This window comes from Bos grunniens, chromosome 13, assembly GCF_055505025.1.
Source record: "Bos grunniens cultivar Pamir isolate PY7600 chromosome 13, Bosgru_T2T1.0, whole genome shotgun sequence".
NCBI classification, from domain to species: Eukaryota; Metazoa; Chordata; class Mammalia; order Artiodactyla; family Bovidae; genus Bos; species Bos grunniens.
The window spans coordinates 21,963,710-21,981,553 of NC_141177.1; the positions used below are offsets into that span (position 1 = coordinate 21,963,710).

The 17,844-nt window shown below is 45.6% G+C and overlaps 1 protein-coding gene across 3 annotated transcripts in view; it reads right to left on the reverse strand.

Moving 5' to 3' along the window:
- Nucleotides 1–11,684, reverse strand: part of HCK (HCK proto-oncogene, Src family tyrosine kinase) — a 45,478-nt gene extending 33,794 nt beyond the window's left edge. The window contains exon 1 of one of the 3 annotated variants that reach the window (XM_086332437.1): nt 11,355–11,684. Coding sequence is in view for 1 of the 3 variants with exons in the window: in XM_086332440.1 (XP_086188566.1) it covers nt 11,355–11,636 (282 nt within the window). In the remaining 2 variants the exon portion in view is untranslated. The remainder of the gene's footprint in view (nt 1–11,354) is intronic. The other 2 variants (XM_086332440.1, XM_086332439.1) reach the window with 2 other exon arrangements.
- Between the last annotated feature and the right edge of the window lie 6,160 nt (nt 11,685–17,844).

Genomic DNA, 17,844 nt, shown 5'->3' on the forward strand with positions numbered 1-17,844 from the left:
GATGGGGAAATGGAGGCCCACAGCAGAGAGGATTCCTAGGTGGTCAGTGGCAGGTAGAGCAAGAACCCAGCTCTCCTGCCTCCCATTCTCCACTGGGTCAGGCTCAGAGGCTACAGCAGGGAAAGTGGGAGGAGAGGGGATGAGTAACCCAAACAGGAAGTTTAGGAAAGCAGATCACCAGGGGCCCAGGGCTCAAGATTATCCATTTAGAGGAACTTTCCCTTCTCAGAATAGCTCAGCCATGGAGGCAGGGGACAAACCTTCCACTGTCAGGGACCAAGTCCCTGAAGAGTTTTCAGGAACACATAGCTCCCTCTCTTCGGATTCCTTGACTCTTCTGAATGAACCAGCCAAACCTCCAAGTGACTGCTATCGATGATGGACATTTAGGGGTCACCTCTGACTCTCCATCTCTTCCCTTTTCCAACTGTCAGCTTCTTTCTGATCAAGAGCTCAAAACTTTGATTTTGCAAATACCCAGAGGGAGTGGGTGTCATGCCCTGGTTTACACAACAGCAAGTGACCGAGCAACATAGGAAAGAGGAAGTCAGGTCTTTGGTCATTTGCCTGACTCAGCCAGAAGGTTGACTCTGAGATGTATGTGTTCCAACCACTTGCTCCAAACAAGTAGTAAATTTTTAGCGTGTTCAATGTTACCTCTGGGTCACCTGATCAACTCCAGAACTCAAGGGCACTTGTAAGCCTCCTTAGAATACTTCTATCTTTAAGGTAGGCAGAGGGCAGGGAAGTTTGGAAAAATATAGGGTCCAGAGGATCCTCTGGAGGAGGGCATGGAAACTCACTCCAGTACTTTTGCCTGGAGAATTCCATGGAGAGAGGAGCCTGGTGGGCTACAGTTCATGGGATTGCAAAAAGTTGGACATGACTGAGCAACTAACACTTGAAACCAGAAAAAGCTGGGTTTGAATGCCCTTTCTGCTTCTTACAGATAAGTGAGCTTTTTAAAATATAAGTCAGATCACATCCCTCCTTTGCTCAAAATATCCCGGGGCTGCCATCTCACTTGGAGTAAGAGTCCAAGTCCCCTCTGGCAAGGCTGGCAAGGCTCCATGACCTGGAGTCCCCTCAACCTCACAGTCCTGTCTCCTCCAGCCCTCCCTTGATTTTTTCACTTCAGCCACACTAGCCTCTTGCTATTCCTCAACTCACCAACCATGTTTCTACCTCAGGGCCATTGCACAGGCTGCTTTCTGGAACATTCATCACCCAGAAAGCCTCTTTCTCTTCACCCAGGTCTTCTTGCAGATCTCACTTTCTCAGCAGGGGCTTCTCTTATCACCCTGGCTAAAACAGAAGCACTGTCCCCAACTCCTATCACTTTCTGGCCCCTTCCCAGCTATATTCTTCATGGCTTTAGCCACCACCTAATATGATGACCACAAGGATGAGCCTCTCAGATTTCCAAAGGCAGAGAGCAGAATTGACCAGTGGCCCCAGCTGTCATGCTGTGAAGAACATCACTGTTTCCTTGGGCTGCTCCCACCCAGTGACTGAGAGTGGCAGACATACCAAGGCAGGACCATGCCAGGGGGACCTCTGATGGAACCTCCTTGGCAGCCTTGCCAACCTTCCTTAGAACTGCCCTGCAGTTTAAGACATTTCTACCTTCCTTTCCTTGCTTCTTCCCTTCCTTCCTCTCTCCTTTCATTTGGAGTCAGACATGCCTTGCTAGGTATTCATGTATGGATGTGAGAGCTGGACCATAAAGAAGGCAAGCCCCGTTGGAGAAGACTCCTGAGAATCCCTTGGACAGCAAGGAGATCAAACCAGTCAATCCTAAAGAAAATCAACACTGAATATTCATTGGAAGGACTGATGCTGAAGCTGAAGCTCTAATACTTTGGCCACCTGATGTGAAGAACTGACTCATTGGAAAAGACCCTGATGCTGGGAAAGATTGAAGGCAAAAGGAGAAGGGGACAACAGAGGATGAGATGGTTGGATGGCATCACCGACTCAATGGACATGACTTTGAGCAAGCTCCAGGTGATAGTGAAGGACAGGGAGGCCTGGCGTGCTGCAGTCCATGGGGTCACAAAGAGTCAGACACGACCGAGTGACTGAACAACAGTGCCTTACTATCTTATCTGATGCCTCTCGTAACCTCTCCTAGCTGCTTCTACAGGCATTCCCTCTAATCAGTTTCTGAGAGTCACCTTCTCCAAGGACCTGACTAACTGAATGAAATGCCTTTAGCTGCCAGGGTGCCCTAGATTTCTCCTTTTAAACAATAGTCACAAATGTGTGTTTAAACTGAGAAGGACTGTCCATGTTTGTTTATCTTTGCTTGGAGATGAACAGTCTTTCCTTGATTGGAGCTGAATGAAGGTGACCCCCTTCCAAAAGGACGTGGTGGCCAGTTCGCCCAAGGGACAATTTTTTCACTTCAACCTCCCACCGTGCTCCAAGGTCAGCTGCCCCTAAATCTGACCCCCTCAAGTGGAAACTTCAAAGTTTCCATCGTGTGCTCTGACCCTTTTACACTTTCTTTTTTATTGTTGACAGAGCCAGTTCTTTTCTGTTTTGGAGGGTATGCATTTTTGTTTTTAAAATTACCTTTCATCACCTAGTAAAACACTACATTGTCCTTGTTAAAAATGAAAACAATAAAGCTAAATCTAAGGCACATTTGGAATAAGGCCAGTAAGATACCCTTTCCAGGCCCTCCATGGCCACCCCTCCATTCACCACCCCCTCCCAGGTAGCCTCTTCTTGTACATTTGCATATTATATTAAAGCAGATATGTCAGTGCCCCGCCCCTTGGCCAGCTGTTCACCCTTCTGAACACTCGCTGGACGTCCAACTGCCAGGACCTGCATCTCTTCATCTAGGAGATTTCTCTGTAGTCCTTGGCGCCTCCTCTGCCTACGAGCCTGGTAAGTGGAAGTGCTAGAGGATTGTCAGCCCGCGGGAGCCAATCTCATCCCCATCAGCTGTGACTGACAGGATCAGGCAGATAAGTATCCCAGTTCCTCTGCCTTTTGAGCTGGCTTAGCGGCTCCCAGCACTCCCAGTAGAACTGAGCTCCAGGTGCCGACAATGGGATTGACTTGATCACATCTTTATTGTCTGCTGACCTGGGTTCGATCCCTGGGTTGGGAAGATCTCCTGGAGAAGGGAAAGGCTACCCACTCCAGTATTCTGGCCTGGAGAATTCCATGAACTGTATACATGGGGTTGCAAAGAGTGGAACAGGACTGACGACTTTCACTTTCACTTCTCTTCTCTGTCTTGCTTCCCCACTCTCCTACAGGGTTTTCTGGGATCGAATCCCAAATAAACTAAATAGACATTTGACATGTCTTCTAGGGTCCGCTTCTGGGGAAACTCAGACTGACACATATACACTCATAGAAAATATGGAGTATCACTTTTTTGTGTGTGTTAACATAAAAGGAATACTGTTTTGCACGAATTGTGAGGCAGTAGTCATCTTATCCTCATTTTTTAGATGAGGAAATTGAGACTCAGGGAGTGAAAGAATTTGGTGCGTCACAACTTGTATGAAGCAATGTTGGCACTCACACTCAGGCCTCCCATGCTCTGTCTGCATGCATGTGTGCTGAGTAGCTTTGGTCATGACTGACTCTTTGCAACGCTATACGACCGTAGCCCACCAGGATCCTCTGTCCATAGGATTCTCCAGGCAAGAATACTGGAGTGGGTGGCCATTTTCTTCTCCAGTGCTCTGTCTATGGTTCTTCATTTCTCTGGCAGAGTAGAGGGAGGGTCTTCTATTCTTTTGGCTGCACCTAAGTCTCCTGGACCAAAGGATTTCATGGTGATGGTGGGAGCTCAGGTAGGTGTCGTAGTTCAGGATGAGGACTGTCACAAGGCCCAGTGCAGGGCAGGGCCACCCAGAGGGTGCAGCCTGTGTGGCCACAGCCACTGGCCAAGAACAGGACACATTTTACATTCAAGCAAGGGTTTCTTCTCTGTCATTACCCATGCCTCTGGAATTACACACTAAAACTCCCAGTCCTGGGGTGGAGGAAACTGGAGAAATGGCATGGGGTATCAAAGCGCTGCAGTGGGGGTGGCTTAGACAGGCTAAGAGATTGTACCATTAACTTACTCTGTAACTTTGGGAAAGTTACTTACCCTCTCTGGGCCTGACATTTCTTTTCTATAAAAAGGGAGGCCTTGTCATGATTTTAGGACTGGATTTGAAAACTCAAATAAGCTATAGGGGCCCACAGGGCTATCCACATGGGGCAGGTAGTCCAGGCAAGGGTACTGCAAACTGGACAGTTTGGGGGCAGTCTACAGGGCAACCCCACTCAGCATCACCCACATGAGTGAAGAGCAGCAGAGCACAGGAGACCAAGGTTCTAGTCCCAGCTCTTTCAGTGGTTCAAGAGAAGACAGAAATTCACATTTCTATGAGCTCTCTTGACTTTAAATATTAGCGCATATTTAAGAAGAATCATTGTGTGAGGCCAGAGAAGGCAATGGCACCCCATTCCAGTACTCTTGCCTGGAAAATCCAATGGATGGAGGAGCCTGGTAGGCTGCAGTCCATGGGGTCGTTACAAGTCACACACGTCTGAGCGACTTCACGTTCACTTTTCACTTTCACGCATTGGAGAAGGAAATGGCAACCCACTCCACTGTTCTTGCCTGGAGAATCCCAGGGACGGGGGAGCCTGGTGGGCTGCCATCTATGGGGTCACACAGATTTGGACACGACTGAAGTGACTTAGCAGCAGCATTGTGTGAGGCCAACTGAAACACACATATTTGCTGAAATATCTCAGGCAAAGGAGGGGAGAGAGTGTTCAACACCCCTCAATTCTGTATTTTTGAGGCCCTACTATGTCTCATTCCTATTGGAATGCAAAAGTAGGAAATCAAGAAACACCTGGAATAACAGGCAAATTTGGCCTTGGAATACGGAATGAAGCAGGGCAAAGACTAATAGAGTTTTGTCAAGAGAACGCACTGGTCATAGCAAACACCCTCTTCCAACAACACAAGAAAAGACTCTACACGTGGACATCACCAGATGGTCAACACCGAAATCAGATTGATTATATTCTTTGCAGCCAAAGATGGAGAAGCTCTATATAGTCAGGAAAAATAAGACCAGGAGCTGACTGTGGCTCAGATCATGAACTCCTTATTGCCAAATTCAGACTTAAATTGAAGAAAGTAGGGAAAACCACTAGACCATTCAGGTATGACTTAAATCAAATCCCTTATGATTATACAGTGGAAGTGAGAAATAGGTTTAGGGGACTAGATCTGATAGAGTGCCTGATGAACTATGGACGGAGGTTCATGACATTGTACAGGAGACAGGGATCAAGACCATCCCCATGGAAAAGAAATGCAAAAAAGCAGAATGGCTGTCTGGGGAGGCCTTACAAATAGCTGTGAAAAGAAGAGAAGCGAAAAGCAAAGGAGAAAAGGAAAGATATTCCCATTTGAATCCAGAGTTCCAAAGAATAGCCAGAAGAGATAAGAAAGCCTTCCTCAGTGATCAATGAAAAGAAATAGAGGAAAACAACAGAATGGGAAAGACTAGAGATCTCTTCAAGAAAATCAGAGATACCAAGGGAACATTTCATACAAAGATGGGCTCAATAAAGGACAGAAATGGTATGGACCTAACAGAAGCAGAAGATATTAAGAAGAGATGGCAAGAATACACAGAATAACTGAACAAAAAAGATCTTCATGACCCAGATAATCACAATGGTGTGATCACTGACCTAGAGCCAGACATCCTGGAATGTGAAGTCAAGTGAGCCTTAGAAAGCATCACTACGAACAAAGCTAGTGGAGGTGATGGAATTCCAGTTGAGCTATTTCAAATCCTGAAAGATGATGCTATGAAAGTGCTGCACTCAATATGCCAGCAAATTTGGAAAACTCAGCAGTGGCCACAGGACTGGAAAAAGTCAGTTTTCATTCCAATCCCAAAGAAAGGCAATGCCAAAGAATGCTCAAACTACCGCACAACTGCACTCATCTCACACGCTAGTAAAGTAATGCTCAAAATTTTCCAAGCCAGGCTTCAGCAATACATGAACTGTGAACTTCCAGATGTTCAAGTTTTAGGAAAGGCAGAGGAACCAAAGATCAAATTGCCAACATCTGCTGGATCATCAAAAAAGCAAGAAAGTTCCAGAAAAACATTTATTTCTGCTTTATTGACTATGCCAAAGCCTTTGACTGTGTGGATTACAATAAACTGTGGAAAATTCTGAAAGAGATGGGAATGCCAGACTGCCTGACCTGCCTCTTGAGAGACCTATATGCAGGTCAGGAAGCAACAGTTAGAACTGGACATGGAACAACAGACTGGTTCCAAATAGGAAAAGGAGTACGTCAAGGCTGTATATTGTCACCCTGCTTATTTAACTTATATGCAGAGTACATCATGAGAAACGCTGGACTGGAAGAAGCACAAGCTGGAATCAAGATTGCCGGGAGAAATATCAATAACCTCAGATATGCAGATGACACCACCCTTATGGCAGAAAGGGAAGAGGAACTAAAAAGCCTCTTGATGAAAGTGAAAAAGGAGAGTGAAAAAGTTGGCTTAAAGCTCAACATTCAGAAAACGAAGATCATGGCATCTGGTCCCATCACTTCATGGGAAATAGATGGGGAAACAGTGGAAATAATGTCAAACTTTATTTTTGGGGGCTCCAAAATCACTGCAGATGGTGATTGCAGTCATGAAATTAAAAGACACTTACTCCTTGGAAGGAAAGTTATGACCAACCTAGATAGCATATTCAAAAGCAGAGATATTACTTTGCCAACAAAGGTCCGTCTAGTCAAGGCTATGGTTTTTCCAGTGGTCATGTATGGATGTGAGAGTTGGACTGTGAAGAAAGCTGAGTGCTGTAGAATTGTTGCTTTTGAACTGTGGTGCTGGAGAAGACTCTTGAGAGTCCCTTGGACTGCAAGGAGATCCAACCAGTCCATCCTAAAGGAGACCAGTCCTGGGTGTTCATTGAAAGGACTGATGCTGAGGCTGAAACTCCAATACTTTGGCCACCTCATGCGAAGAGTTGACTCACTGGAAAAGACTCTGATGCTGGGAGGGATTGGGGGCAGGAGGAGAAGGGGACGACAGAGGATGAGATGGCTGGATGGCATCACCGACTCGATGGACATGAGTTTGGGTAAACTCTGGGGGTTGGTGATGGACAGGGAGGCCTGGTGTGCTGCAGTTCATGAGGTTGCAAAGAGTCGGACACGACTGAGCGACTGAACTGAACTGAACTATGTCTCAGGTGCCAGGAGTTAGAGATACAGTAGTTTTGGAGACAGACATGTCTGTGCCCTCATGGGACTTACATTCTAAAAGAGTTTAAAGTTCAAGCCCTGACCAGTCCTCTGAATGCAGACAACTCTCTCCTCACCCTCTGGGGTAAGAGGCCCCCAGAGAGCAGCCTGGTTGAGGTGAGATTGAGACTCATGCTTAATGAATGATGGTTTTAATAATAATTTTTGATAAGGAAAATAGCAAGTGTTGACCACAGGGTGGAGAAACTGGAACTCTTGTACATTGCTGGTGGGAATGTAAAGTAGTGGAATATAATTTGGTGATTCTTCAAAAGTTAAACATGGAGTTACTATATGACCCAGAAATTCTACTCCTAAGTATATACCCAAGGGAACTGAAAACAGGTGCTCAAATACATGCACATGCATGCCCATAGCATTGCCATTCACAGTAGTCAAAAGGTGGAAACAACCTAAATTTCCATCTACAGATGAGTGGATAAACAAATCATAGAATATACATACAATGAAATACTATTCAGCCATAAAAGGAATTAAATGTGTTAGTATTTAATGTGGATGAACCTTGAAAGAAGCCAGTCACAAAAGGTCACATATTATGTAATTCCATTTTTATGAAACATCTAGAATACATTAATCCATTGATACAAAATGCAGGTTGGTGGCTGCCAAGGGCTGAGGGGTGGGAGGAAGGGGAATAACTGACCATGGCGTTTCCTTCTGGGATGATGAAAATGTTTTAGAACTACACAGAGGTGCTGATCACACAACCTCTGAACGTACTGAATGCCCCACTGCATTGTTCACTTAAAAATGCTTCATTTTATAACGTTATATGAATTTCACCTAAAAAAAGTTTTAGAAATTGAAGACTATGGACTTCATAGTGGTTAAAACTTCACTTTCCAATGCAGGGGGTGCAGGTTTGGGAAGCTAAGATCCACATGCCTCGCTGCCAAAAAAACCAAAACACAAAACAGAAGCAATAGTGTAACAAGTTTAATAAAGAATTTTAAAATGGCCCACATCAAAATATTTTTTTAAAAATTGCAAGCTACCTAAAAGTGCTTTGCTAGGATGGTTAAAACAAATTATAGTGTCTCCAAACAGTGGACCATTACTCAGTCATTAAAAATTTGAGGATGTTTTAATGACATGGAAAAATGCTTGCAATGTAACACTGAGCAAATAAGTGGGATAAAAATTGTATATGTAGCATTTTATTAATTATGTTAAATAAAACGTGCACAGAAAAGAAGACAATAAAAATAAACTAAAACATTTGCTACCCAAACATTTTTTTAAAGGATTCATGCTTCTGGGAATTTCCTGGCTATCCATTGATTAGGGCTCTGCGCTTTCACTGTTGAGGGCCCAGGTTCAATACCTGGCTGGGGGACTAAGATTGCTCAAGCTGTGAGGGGAGGCAAAAAGAAAACCAAAAAAACTGAAAAGCGAAACAAAACAAAAAAAGGTGCCTGCTCCTATTGTTGGAGCATATACTAAATGTCAGGCGCAGTGAATAAGGCGGAGGAGAATCTTTGCCCTCCTGCAGCTGAGAACAGGTGACAGGGGCCCTGGATCTAGAGGGAGCTGGAAGGTCAGCAGAGCCGATTCTTTCTTGTCTCTTCTCTGCCCCAGACCCCCGGGTGACATTTCCACGCCTCAGTCCTCCTCATACACAAAAGCTGCCCCTTGGGAGAGCCACTCAGCCTCTCGGTGTTTCCCCCTAGAAACACCTGTACGTGAGCCCAAGACCACACGTCCAGGCTGGCCCCAGCAGTGCTGTTTGTTGTCATGAAGCCCAGGATCAACCTGAATGTTCAACATCGGGGGGAATGAGAAGTAGGGCAGGACGGTACCCTCCTGGAATCCTCCACTTAGAATAAAGTAGAGCTCTGTATCTTATTCTGGCTAGATTCTGACAACTTAATGATAACAAGGCAGGGAAAATGAAACTGCCGCAGAATCTCACAGTTAGACAGCATTTATGTAGATCTTTAAAACACGAAAGACAATTTTATGTATTGTTTATGTACCCACATATATATGTAATGCATTTTTAAAGGCACAGACAGGAAGAGCTACAATTCATGATAGAGATTGTCTCTGGAGAGGGAGAGAAACAAAACTAAGATGGATATCGGGTAGGGAGGCTTCAATGTTATCTGTTACTTTTAGTAATTTTATTTTTCAAAAAATCTGAAACAAACGTGACAAAATGCAAACATTTGTTAATTCTGGGTGCTGGGTTCCTGGGATATTTAGTATATTACTCTCTTCACTTTTCTGTATTTAACGCCTCCCCCCCAAAAAAAGGATAGTGCAGAGAAAGCAATGATGAGAACTGATATCTTTTGAGGCCTTTCTCTGTGCTGGCCAAAGTGGTTCTCAAAGTGTGGCCCTTGAACCAGCAGCAACAGCATCATCTGGGAATAAAAATTCTTTAGGTCCTGTGCCAGATCTATTGAATCACAAACTCTGGGGTCAAGACCCAAAAATCTGTGTTTCAACAAGCTTTCCAGGTGATTCTTATGTACTGTTTAAGTTTGAGAACCACCAGGCTAGACTGTAATAGCTATAGTGAAAGTGAAGTCGCTCAGTCGTGTCCGACCCTCAGCGACCCCATGGACTGCAGCCTTCCAGGCTCCTCTGTCCATGGGATTTTCCAGGCAAGAGTACTGGAGTGGGGTGCCATTGCCTTCTCCGTGTAATAGCTATGACAGTTGTTAATGGATATTAAGCAGTTAGACCTGTTAGGCAATAAGCAGTTAGACCTGTCAGTAACTCAATCTAATCTTCAAAGCAACCCTATGGGGACTTCCCTGGTGATCCAATGGCTAAGACTCTGAGCTCCCGATGCATGGGGCATGGGTTTGATCCTTGGTCAGGGAACTAGATCCCACATGCTGCAACTAAGACCCAGCGCGGTCAAATAAATAAATAAATACATTTTTAAAAAGATCCTCTGAAGTAGCCATTATTTCAAATATCCCCATTCTACAGTTGTGGAAACGGAGGCACAGAATGGCCACATCCTCTGCCCAAGGTCCAACAGGCAGGTTGGCCACCCAAAACCCCTTACTCAGCCACTGCACTAAAGTGTCACTTGAGTGCATGCTCAGTCGCTTCAGTTGTGTCCGGCTCTGTGCGACCCAGTGGACTATAGCCTGCCAGGCCCCTCTGTCCATGTGATTCTCCAGGCAAAAATACTGGAGGGGGTTGCCATGCCCTCCTCCACCCTCCTCCAGGGATCTTCCTGATCCAGGGAGCAAACCCAGGTCTCACATCTCCAGCACTGGCAGGCGGTTCTTTACCACTAGCGCCACCTGGGAGACCCAAACTCAGTCACATGACCTCCAATATACTCTCTCTCACCACAGTCTGGGAAGACAGACCTAAGAGCCTTCTTTGACAGATGAGGCAATTGGAATTTAAAGAGGGAGAGTGAGTGACTTGTCCAAGGTCTCACAGGAGGAAAATGAGGGGCCAGGCATCCTCCTGTAGTCTGTCCAGGAGGTTTCAGGGTCCTACCTAGACCGCCTGGGGATCAGGGCGCAGCTGGGAGGAGGAGGGAACCCAGCGAGCGAACCGACCCAGCTGCAACCTTGCCTGGGTGTGGCTCGCGCTGTCACGCCTACGGCCAGCTGTCCCCTTCCCCACCATGGCTGCCAAGCCGCCGTGACTGTGACCGTCACCCAGCCCCATCAGGAACCGTAAGGGCTTTTCCCCTCTCGGGCTCCTTGAAGCTCCCCACCCCCCTTTTTTTTTTTTGTCTCTTGAAGAAGAGGAACCTGGACGGCCCAGGGAAGTGGCGGCTCAGGCAGAAAGTCACCCTCCGCGTTCCCAGGTTTGCAGCCGGGCCATTCGGCTGTTCATGCGGACATCCTTCCCCGCGGGTCGGTCCCCGCATCCCGCCGCCTGTCCGCCGCTCCCTCGACGGTCCCTTTCCGCTGCGCCCCAGCCTACGCGGCTCACCACCCTGGGTGCCCTCAGCAGCCCGAAGACCCGACCGTCAGGCCGAGTTAGAGGGCCGGTGTCCCCTGACCCCCGGATCCGAAGCACTCACCTGGGCGCCCGCTCCTCTTCCGGCGGGCAGCCCGGATCCTCGCAGCTCGAACGCCCCCCCAGCTCGGCAGCCCCCGGAGTCCCGGGGCGCTCGAGAGCTAGGGGAAAATGGATTGACTTTCAAGAGGAGGCTGGGGATGCGCTCCGAGGGGCTTCGGTGCCGTGCGTCTTTAGGGGAGGGGGCCCTCTGGCGCTGGACTGTCCGCGTCCCCTTCCACTCGCCCCTAGGCCTCGGCGGTGCGTCCCCGCCGGAACCAGGGACTCGGTGGCGCCCACAGACCATCTGGGCGCCTTAGCCGCGCCCGGGGCGATGCTAACCCCGCCCCCAAGTGTCCTAAACCCGCCCCGGAGATTCTGACCCCACCCCAGGGACTCCAATCTCTGTCCCCACCTACCAAGATCCTAATCCCGCTGCCTAAGGATTTTTTTAAACACCGCCCATCCAAGGTTTCTAACTCTGCCTCCAAGAATCCTTACCTCGCCCCCGAAGGGCAACCCGCCCCTAAGAATTTTAACCGGTCCTTCCAAGGTCCTAATCCCCAAATAAACTAACACCTCCTCCAATGTATTCTAATCCCGCCTTCCAGTGCCCTAACCCTGTCCCAAACGATTCTAAACCCCACCCTCCCGAGAACCCCAGCACCCCATCTTCTCCTCCTGAGATCTTAATTCTGCCCCAAAGGATTTTGAATCTCACCTATGAAGGAATTTTAACCTCACCTACCAGAAGTTTCTAATTCTGCCCCCAGGATTTTAATCCAGCAAGTGAAGGATCCTAGTTTCTTTCATAAAAAGATTCTAACCCAGCCCTCAAGATTTGTTACCCTAATCCTAGGGATTCTATTCTAATCTCACTCCTGGGTGATCCCAACCTGTTCACATAGGATTTTAATCCGCCTCTCCCCTCAGGATTCTAATCCAGCCCATTCAGAGATTCAACGCCCGCTTTCCAGGTTTCTGATCCCACAAGTCAAAGGATTCTAAACCGGTTTGGGAGGATCCTAAGCCTACCTTCCCCGTTCTCACAGGACTCTCCCCCTCCTCCCCCAAGCATTCCGATCCATTTCCCCACCATTCTAGTCGCCTCCTTCTAGCCCAGTCCCCTCCCGAGCACCGTGTCCCAAGCCTGCCCGGCCCTTCTGTGGTCTGCGGTTTCCATTCCTCAGGCCCTGGCTATTCAAACTCCATGCAAAGTTTCTGCCCGCAGGAACCAGCCTGACTCACTCCTGGCCGGTTTCCCGGTAGCTCAGAGGAGCTTGAAAATTGAGGGGGCAGTAAATAGCGCTGGAGGGTACAGTTTGAGGCCGCAGATGAATGAGAGGTGCCCAGGGCCAGACAAGGGCAGAGCCCATCTCCTCCTGGAAATGGACTGTCACCCTAAATCCTGCTGAACACACCTCCAAAAATGTACAGAAACACTACAGTGTCTCTGTAGCCCCACCCACTCCCACCATATCCCATTCACTGGTTCATTCACTATGCTGGGGCTGAGCTACATAGAACTTTTCAACCTCAGCACCATTGATTGACATTTGTGTGCCTGCTCAGCCGCTCATTCATGTTCGACTCTTTGCGATCCCATAGACTGTAAGCCTGCCAGACTCCTCTGTCCGTGGGATTATCCAGGCAAGAATACTGGGGTGGGTTGCCATTTCCTCCTCCAGGAGATCTTCCGCACCCAGGGGTGGAACCGGCAGATGGATTTTTTACCACGGAGCCACCTGGGCAGCCCCACTATTGACATTTAGGTCCTGAAATTCTTTGTTGTCGGGATCTGTTCTGTGCATAGCAGGGGTTTCAACAGAATTCCCCGATGTCATCCACTCGATGCCAGTAGCAGCCCCATTCCTCAGCTGTGATAGCCAAAAATGTTTCCAGACATGACCAAAGGTCCCCTGTGGCAGGGAGGGGGGATGGCAGGTGGTGATGGAGGGGGACAGAACCATGAATAAGAAAGAGAATGACCCTGCTCTTATGTGTTTGGTTTATGTGCTTAAATACATGTATGCCTTTTAAAAAGCAGATATTGTTTTAACTGTGTGTTTAATTTTCTTGGATAGCACCTCAATTTTGTACTTTTTTTTTCACTCCATCACTAGATACTATTTATATCTAGCCATGTTCTGAAGGTCATTGTCTATATTCCCCACAGTCTATTTATCCATTCCGCTAGTCACAGACACCCAGATGGCACACAGCTTCACCCTACCATAAGCAGTGCCACTGTGAACATCCGGACATGAGTCCCCTTATGAACCTATGTGAGCATTTTGTTAAGACTTGGCTTTGCCAAGAATGACAGAAACTTACCAAATGGCTGCTGCTTGGATTCCTCTCCACCATTTCCCCGTGTCTTGACTGTACCTTAGGTATCGTCTGCTGGTCTTAATCTGAGTCCCACAGAAGTAGACCCTAGACACAGATTAAAGTGAAAGTTGGTTATTTAGAAGGTGCAGAAAACATGGGTAAAGGAGTGGGTGAATGAGAAGGGAAGAAAGCCACTCAGGAAAGCATTACCAAGCAAGCTCCAACTGGGGGCTCCTGGAGCTCAATCACGCCCGGGGAGTGAACCCACACAGAGTTATCCCACCTGAGACATGAGGCATTCCGGGCATTTATACACCAGCTCCTGTCAGACATTGGATGAGGGCTGCTCCTGCTGCTATTTAGTCACTACCAAGTGTCTGACTCTTTGCAACCCCATGGCTGCTCCGGGTGGGGCTGGATATTAATTCTCCAACATTTCTGGCCTGCCCCATGCATGCTCTAGTCACCAGAGAGAGCCTCTAAGGAGACAGATGCAGGTTCTGGGGATGTTAGAGTGTCATTGCCAGCATCAGCTACATCTTCTGAGTTTGCCACTCTGATGGCAAAGGACCAATGATAGCAGAAACATTCTCCTTTTAATAGCCAATTTCTCCAATTTCCTTTTTTGCTATTAAAGTAATGCTGCAGTGAAAATCACGTATGTGTTCCCAAAGGCCCTATCAACTTTACTGCAGCATAATTTTATAAATAAAATGTGCCATTTAAAATACTCAGCTTGATGAGTTTTGGCAACTGTAGACATCCATGTAACTACCACACTGATCAAGATATAAAGTATTTTTATCACTCCAAGAAGTTCCTTTATACCCTGATACATTCAACTTCCCCACTCATTTCCTCAGGTAACAGTTGTTTGGCTTGTTGTCACTATAGATTAACTTTGTCTTTTCTAGAATTTCACATAAATGCAATCATACAATATGTTTCTTTTTGTGAGTAAAATGGGCCTTCATTTTACTCACATATTGCTTTTAAGACTTTCCACGTTGTTTCGTATTCTAGTATGTTTTCCTTTTACTGTGCTGAGTAGTATTCCATAGTACAAATGTATCACTATTTGTTCATCCATTTACTTGCTGGTGAATATTTGGGTTGCTTCTGTTACATGAATAAAGCTGCTATGAACATTCATGTACAAGTCTTGGCGTGGATACATTTTCATGTCTCTTGGTTAAATGGTTTGGACTGGAATTGCTGTATCATATAGTAAATACATGTTTAACTAAGCTTCCCACTAGGTGGCTCAGACAGTAAAGAATCCACCTGCAATGCAGGAGACCCGGGTTTGATCCCTGGGTCGGTAACTTTATAATACAAAACTAAAGTGTTTTTCAAAGTAATTATACCACCTTGCATTCCCACCAGTGATGGAAATCACTATGGTTTCCAGTTTCACCATGTCCTTGTCAATTTTGTATTGTTGTTCTTTGTGATTAAAAAAATATTTCCCCTCTAACTCATATTAGCATGAAAGAACATTGATACAATTACAAATTTTACCCCAAAACACTGCCTTACTAGTATTTGGGATAGCAAACATTTTGTCTACTCAGGCATTCATTCATTCATTGTCATGGGGAATATAGCTGACCACAAGAAATTGTGCTAAATACTGCATCTTTGAAGTCAGACTAGAGTTCAAACCCTGACACTGCCATTTATCAGCTCAGTGATCTTGCACATACTGAGTTACCTCTTGGAGCCCATCTCCTCATCTGTCAAGTGGGAATAGTAATAGTATTTACATCAGTGAATCATTGTGAGAGTCAACTGACATCTTATGTCTGAGGATGGTAAGGATTATAAGAAAAATAAAGCAAAGCAAGCGGCAAGGTAGCAGGGGTGGGGAAGGAGTGATGGTGTGACCCAAGACGGAGTGGCAGGGAAGCCCTTTCTGAAGAGGGAGCATGTATGCAGATACCTGCTGAATTGGGGGAGTGAGTAACAGAATAGTCTGGGGAAATGTGTTCCAGGCAGAAGGAATAGTAATGGCTAAGGTCCTGAGGTGCGACTGCACTTGATGTGCTTAAGGAACACAAGGAAGTCAGTGTAGTTGGAATAGAATGGGCACAGAAGAGAATGATGGAGAGGATGTTGGAGAGGGTGTGAGGTCAGACTGTAAGGCCATGAACATCCTGATATTAAACTTTAATTGACACAGGTTGGGAGCAATCAGAGGGTTCTGAGCAGAGGAATAAGCCACAACTGGCTTGTATTTTAATGGGATCTCTCTGGCTGCTTGGAGGAGAATGAATTAGAGGGACCGGGGGAAGCAGGGAATCCAGTCAGCAGGCTGAGGCTATGCTCCAAAGGTGAGATGATGGTGGCACGGGCCAGGGTAGTGGCAATCGACAGTTGTAGATATTTTCTCAATCATTTTCAGATGCCTTAAACTTCATGGATATGCACAAGAAAAGTCATTGCAGCACCACTTTTTACCAGGAAAGAATTGGAAATAAGCTAAATGCCTATCATTTGAGGGCTGGGAAAAAATGATAATACAGTAATGGAGTGCCCAGGAATTGTCAAAGGAATAATGATGTTTAAAAACTACACACTGGCAGTGAACAAACTGAAAATAAAGCTAAGAAAACAATTTCACTTACAATATTAATGAAAAGAATAAAATATTTGGGAATCAATTTAACAAAAGAAGTGCAAGATACTTGGAAAACCAAGAAACATTCTGGAAAGAAGCTTAAGAAAACCTAAATAAAGTCATCTCATGGGATGGAAAAGACATCCCTTTGTGGACTAGAAGACTTAATATTAAGATGGTGATACTTCCCCAAATGGTCAACCAAATCCCTATCAAAGCCCCAGGTATCTTTTTAAAAAAATAAAAATAGACAAGTTCACCCTAAAATTTGCATATAAATGCAAGGAACCCAGAACAGCCAAAACAATCTTGAAAAAGTAAACACTGAAGGACTCACTCTTTTTAACTGAAAAATTAACTACAGTAATCAAGATAGTGTGGTTACTGGCATAAAGGTAGAAATATAGATCAATGGAACAGAATTAAGAGTCCAAAAGTAAATCCTCACATTGACTGCCAATTGATTTTCAACAAGGGTACTGAGACAATTCAATGGGAAGAAAGAAAAGTCTTTTCAACAAATGGTTTTGGAACAACTGGATATCCCCATGCAAAATAATTAAGTTGAATCCCTACCTCACACCACCCACAAAATTTAGTTCAAAATGTATCATAGACCTAAGTGTATGAGCCAAAACTATAAAACTCTTAGAATTAAATCTTCATGACCTTAGGTTAGGCAAAGCAATCTTAGATGTGGCAAAAGTGATAAAAGAAAAAATAGATAAACTGGACTTCATCAAAAGTAAAAACTTGTATTGCAAATGATACAACCAAGAAGATGAAAAGACAACACACAGAAAGGGAGAAAATATTTGCAAGTCATACATCTGATAAGGTACTGGTAGCCTAAATATTTAAGCAACATAATTCAATAATAAAAAGACAACATACTTGAAAAGTGGGCAGAAGATCTAAATAGGTATTTCTCCAAAGAAGCTATACAAGTAGCTAATAAGCACATAAAAACACTTAGTAACATTAGCCATTCAGTTCAGTTCAGTCACTCAGTCGTGTCCGACTCTTTGCGACCCCATGAATCGCAGTACGCCAGGCCTCCCTGTCCATCACCAGCTCCCAGAGTTCACTCAGACTCACGTCCATTGAGTCGGTGATGCTATCAGCCATCTCATCCTCTGTCGTCCCCTTCTGCTCCTGCCCCCAATCCCTACATTAGCCATTAGGGAACTACAAATTAAACCACAATGAGATGCCATTTTATATCCATTAGAATGGCTAATAAGAATAAACACATAATAGCAACAGTTGATAAGACCACGAAGAAGTTAGAACCTTTACGTATGTATCATGGTGGAAATGTAAAACGGTGCAGCCCCTTTGGAAAGTGGTGTGGCAGATCCTTAAAAAGTTACCATGGAGTTACCATGGAACCCACTTCCAGGTGGTCCCACTTTCAGGGTGTCTACCAAAAAGTACTGAAATGTATGTCTACACCAAAATTTGTAAATGAAATTTTCATAGCAGTATTATTCATAAAAAATAGCCCCAAAGTGGAAACAACTCTGATGTCCATCAGTGGATAAATAAAATGTGCTATATCCAT